Here is a 5,854-nt window from a genome sequence, read left to right on the forward strand (position 1 = left end):
ATATTGACATTGTTAAGGATTTCATTTTACTTGGATCCACAATCAACACCCATGGAAGCAGCAGTTAGGAAATCAAACGACGTATTGCATTGGGCAAATCTGCTGCAAAAGACTTCTTTGAAGTGTTAAAAAGCAAAGATGTCACTTTGAGCACTAAGGTGTGCCTGACCCAAGCCATGGTATTTTCAATCGCCTCATATGCATGCAGAAGCTGGACAATGAATAAAGAAGACTAGAGAAGAATTGATGGCTTTGAATTATGGTGTTGGTGAAAAATACTGAATATACCATGGACTGCCAGAAGAACAAACAAATCTGTCTTGGAAGAAGTACAGCCCATAATGCTCCTTAAAAGCGAGGATGGTGAAACCTCTCACATAGTTTGGACATGTTATCAGGAAGGACCATTTCCTGGAGAAGGACATCATGCTTGGTAAAGTGGAGGGTAAGCGAAAAAGAGGAAGACCCTTGAAGAGATGGACTGACACGGTGGCTGCAACAATGGGCTCAAACATAGCAATGATCGTGAGAATGGTGCAGGACCAGGAAGTGTTTCATTCTGTTGTACATAAGGTCACTACAAGTTGGAACGAACTGGATACCACTTAACAACAACAAATATATATATATATGTATGATTATGTATAATGGTAAGATACATATATGAAGCCCTGATGGCACAGTAGTAAAAAGCTCAGCTGCTAACCAAAAGGTTGGGAGTTCAAATCCACCAGTTGCTCCTTGGAAACATTATGGGGTAGTTCTACTCCATCCTATAGGTTTGCTATGACGGCAACAGGTTTGCTTTGGTTTTTTCGTGTGTATTTATATACCAGTATATATAAGAATCACAAAATATGGCTTCCAAAAAGATGTTTAGGGAAGCCAAGGAAATAATATTCAAAATTTCCCTTTGAACTAAAATGAAGTCCCCTGTCTCACTAACTAATGTCACATTTTCTCTTAGTTAACTCCATATTCTTCCTCTGTCAGGACTCACATGATCACGGTATTGTGAGAATCCAAACATTTCCCTATAACAGAAACTCTTGAAGTCTCTGAAGACAAAAACATTTCCAGGAAACTAATTAGGAAGAAGAAGGAACTCCTCTGTATGACCAATGGCTAGTTCCCATGGCTGACTTAGAAAACTTCAACTCAACCTCTTGATTGGAAGAAAATATTATAATTTCCTTTCCCTGAAAACAGATTACGTGTCTAAAATTATAACTTAGTGAATGATGAAAAGAAAAAACTGGTGAAGAGAAAATGATTTAAGATAATATATGTTACCTTATTTATTGTTCTCCATTATGTATACAGTTAAAGCTTTAAAAAAAACCATTGACCATACATCCACTTTGTCATTAAAAGAGGCCTTTACCAACCTCATGATCTGAGATGCTCACCTGGACAGTCACCATTATAATTTTTAGAATTTGTATGGCAAGTTTCCATGGTTTTCTACCTCGAGCCCAGAACTTCTCACAAGGATTCATGAAAAAAAATTTGAGTTTTCGCCTCATCTGGTCTTCTAACAGAAGCTCCTCAGAGACAGATGTACGCTGCTCCAGTTTGCACCGATCTTCCTCTTCATGAAAGTTGCATCTACTTACAATTACCTCAGGATCTGCCATATCTAGGGAGGGATAAAAACAGTTTCCATTCAGTGAGTAAAGGCACAAGTCCATATTCTTTGCTATTGCAGGATAGTTGAAGAGGCCCAAACAAAAGATTTGGTTTCAAATAAATACCATTGTTCTAAACTGCATTTTAGAAGCTTACAGAATAAATGAGAATGTAAAACATCATCTTCCTGTTTGTTTCTGTTACGAAGTGAATCGTCATTGAGATGAAAATTACCAAATTCAAGGGCTGCTCCTATTAGTAAAAGAATATATGTATGCATGTGTGTGTTTATATATATAGTGTGTACGTGTTTTTTGTTTTTGCTTTTGTTTTTACCTCATTCAGTAACAGATTTAGTTAGAGCAGAGCTTGTTGACGTGAGGGCCTGGGTAAGAGCTTCAAAGGGTTGGAGGACCCTGAAATTATATGCAAAATTTTATGGATATGTGGATATGGGCATTTTTCCTGGAGAAAGACTAAAACTTCCCTCAGACTATCAAAAAAAAAAAAAGGTTTAAAACCACTGAGTTCAAGGTAGCCAGGTATAGTGCTTTGAGAATTAAAGTGTGCCTGACCCAAGCCATAGTATTTTCAATCGCCTCATATGCAATCGAAAGCTGGACAATGAATAAGGAAGATCAAAAAAGAATTGATGCATCTGAAGTATAGTGTTGGTGAAGAATATTGAATATACCATGGACTCCAGAAGAAAGAACAAATCTGTCTTGGAAGAAGTACAGCCAGAATGGTCCTTAGAAGCGAGGATGACAAGACTTCATCTCATGTATTTTGGACATGTTATCAGGAGGGACCAGTCCCTGGAGAAGGATATAATGCTTGGTAAAGCAGAGGGTCAGCAAAAAAGAGGAAGACCCTCTACAAGATGGATTGACACAGTGGCTACAACAATCAGCTCAAACATAGCAACGACTGTGAGGATTGTAAGGAGTGTTCTGTTCTGTTGTACGCAGGGTCACTAGGAGGCAGAATGGACTCCACAGCACCTGACAGCAACAACATGAATGATGGAGAGAACTAAGATCTGATTTGGTTTCTAATCCGGGTTCCACTCCTTGACACTTGTGTGTCCTTCGGCAAGTCACTTAGCCTATCTGAGCCTCAGTATCCTCATCTACAAAATGGAATAACAATACCTACCCTCACAAGATTGTAGAGAGGATTAAATAAAAATACAAATGAAGCCCTTGCCAGGGTCTGGCACTAACGAGGCAGCCTCACTCACTCTAAGCCCCCAGCAGACAGAGTAACTACCTGCAGAACCCAGGAGATTCACAGGGGCAGCGCGAGCCTCCCAGGACTTACAGTAACTGTTCTACAAAGGAGAAGGAAGACTCACAATTGAAGTCCAAATCCCAGTCAGCCAAATCACTCGTATTTGCTTTTTGTTAAAGACCTTATGTCTGTGTAGCACATTTTACTTTCCAAAGTACTTCTCATCTATTATTTCATTTGTCTCTTTGAAGACAGTGGAGCTAGTTTTATAACATTATAAAGAAGTTATTCCAGACACTGGGACCATATCTTGGATTTTCTCTCACACTAATGCAGATAATACAGAATCTGTTCAAAAATAACATATCCCAAACCACCAGGGAGAAGAGAGTCCTTCCATACTAAAAGAAAATATATTTGATATTTTTACAGTAATTTGTATTCAGAGATGAAGGGGAAAATTTTAAACCTATAGTCATACAGTATCTGACATGTCACTCCTTAGGTGCCACATGACTTTCCAAGTCTAGAATCCTACTTTTGATTCAGGGTCAAACATTCTTTGCAAACCAAACACTTGCAAACAATAGATACTGACTATAAAAACGAGCTGGGGAAAAGCTTTTAAACACTTGATCAATGAAAAGATTAATAAGGATACTGCTTAGTGAATAAAACATAAAACATATTTTCTATATACCATATACAGTACCTATAAAATGAAATAATTATGGTAAGAATTATGGGGTAGCTTCATATGTGTGTGCTAAAATGCTTGTCAAAGTATGAACACAATATTCTTAGGTAAAAACATAAAGGAGAGAAAAACACTTATTCAACTCCAAAGATTTTCACTATTTACTGTCTTCTTCAAAAAGGTATGACATTTTAACTAGCATTAAAGGAAACTTTATCTATGGGACTTAACACGAAAACTAACTAGTATATACAACTAACATAATAAGGAAGCAGTTAATAATGATGAGGCTCTTAAAGCATGTTGGTGAATTACAGATTGGCAGTCACATTAAGCTCTTTCCGTCTTGATACAGTGAAAATTAAATTTTAAACTAGCCACACGCCGTGTAACCTTAACCCACAGGAAAAAAGAAAATGAACCAACCACCACTAATTTATTCAGCGCATCCTACCAAGTTGTCCCGTAAGCAAGACATTTCGTTTATTACGACTAACCGCTAAATTTGGGGCAAACGTTAGCTTTACCACAAAGCTAACCACCCTTCCGAAGATGCACTTTAAAAACTGCAAACTGTCGGTACCCCTAGCTGTTCCAGGAGTTTTCGCTAACACCCCTTCTTCAAACTCACCCGGCAGCGTTGGCGTGCACCATGCGGGTTTGGTTAAGACGCCGATCAGGAGAGAGTCTATCCGAGGTATTAGGAGTACTCTTAGAGCCGACACGCTAACACACAGGTTTTGTGCGGCGGTCAGAGTCTTAACTGGATTCAGCGGCAGAAAATTAGAGAAGCCAGGGAATATATGTAAATTATAAAAGCCTCACAGATGAAGACAAAATAAGGCAACCTCGTTTCTTCAGAGGCTCAAAACTTCAGTCTCCTTGCTTCCTTTTTTTTTTTTTTTTTTTTTTTCTTCTTTGTTGTTTTTAAATAAGCATTCAGACTGTCAGGCTGGTATTTCGTGCAGGAGTGGAGGCTGCAGCAATTATTCAGAAAGGTCTGCCTGCAACACCGCCCCTTCATCCCCAGGCACTGCCCCAGTCCTTTGTCGTTGTTGTTAGCTGCCCTCCAGTTGATTTCCGACTCATGGAGATCCCATGTGTGCAGAGTAGAACTGCCCCATAGGGTTTTCAAAGCTGTGACCTTTCGGAAGCAGATCACCAAGCCTTTCTTCCAAGGCGCCTCCGGTGGGTTTGAACAACCAACGTTTGGGTTAGTTGTTGTTAGGTGCCGTGGAGTCGGTTCCGACTCATAGCGACCCTCTAGGACGGAGTAAAACTGCCCCCGTAGGGTTTCCAAGGAGCGGCTGGTGGGTTTGAACTGCTGATCTCTTGGCTAACAGCCGAACTCTTAACCACTATGTCACCAGGGTTAGTAGTCAGTGCTTAACCACTTGGGCCACCCAGGGCCCAGCCAGGGCCGGCTGCAAGCTGGTTTCAATCAGCGCAGGGACCCTGGTTTATCTGCCCTACACGTCTCTAATAAACTGACAGTCCGAGTTCAGAGAGGCTGGCTGAGCAACTTCAAAAACAGTTCCGGACCCCCCGGCAGGAACCCAAATGGCCGGCCCGCCACAGTCCTTCTAGGGCAGACTCTATATTAAGGGTGGCTTCCTGATCTCGGATCCTCGCCTCAGGCTCCGGGTGGGCGGCAGCCCACCCAGCAGCTTCAGTCGGTGGCTACCCCGGGCGTGGGGCGCGCTCGCCCAGCGCCGCCTCTTCCCTCCCCGCCCTGCGCCACGCCCCCCAGCCGGCGCGCACCCACACTGACCTTCGGCCGGCGCCTGAGCCCCGGCTGTGTGGAAAACCTGCATCTCGCACCCTGGTTCCACCTGACTCCCTTGCATGGCGCCGAAGTCCAGGGACCCCGACCCTCCCGCTTTGTATCACCGACGGCTCGCGACATCGCGGTCCCTCCCTGCGCGCCCCGGGCGCCGTTCCCACGACACCTGATGCCTCCCGGCGGTGCTCGTCGCGGCTCGGGTCGCCTAGGCTCACCTGCGGCCCCCGGAGAGCGGAGAGGGCGCGGGTACCGGGCACCCGAGAGACCCGCGGAAGCAGCGTCAGCCTGGGCGGCGGGGGAGGCGTCAGGTGTTCTTCTCAGCAGCTGGGGGACGCGGCATTTCAGCGCACGCTCCCGCAGCCGCTGAGGCTCTGCTCAGCCCCGGAGTTCAACGTGAGCCCGGCTGCCGCGAGTCGCCGCCGGTGGCATCCTCCCACCCTTGGAGGCTTTAACTCGTGACCCTCCTTTCCATTTCTCTGGTTCCATTCCACGCCCCTTCTGGGGCCGCCTTT

At 44.0% G+C, this 5,854-nt stretch overlaps 1 protein-coding gene across 3 annotated transcripts in view; it reads right to left on the bottom strand.

Annotated features, from left to right (window-relative positions):
* Nucleotides 1-5,598, bottom strand: part of MCOLN3 (mucolipin TRP cation channel 3) — a 34,667-nt gene extending 29,069 nt beyond the window's left edge. For 2 of the 3 annotated variants that reach the window (XM_004369113.2, XM_004369112.2), the window contains exon 1: nt 1,410-2,015. In XM_004369113.2, the coding sequence (XP_004369170.2) occupies nt 1,410-1,691 (282 nt within the window). In that variant the 5' untranslated portion in view covers nt 1,692-2,015. Of the gene's footprint in view, nt 1-1,409; nt 2,016-5,557 lie in introns of those variants that run through there. The other variant, XM_023731621.1, reaches the window with a different exon arrangement.
* Nucleotides 5,599-5,854: the final 256 nt, after the last annotated feature.

The sequence above is a fragment of the Trichechus manatus genome, unplaced genomic scaffold (assembly GCF_000243295.1).
Source record: "Trichechus manatus latirostris isolate Lorelei unplaced genomic scaffold, TriManLat1.0 scaffold00003, whole genome shotgun sequence".
NCBI lineage: Eukaryota > Metazoa > Chordata > Mammalia > Sirenia > Trichechidae > Trichechus > Trichechus manatus.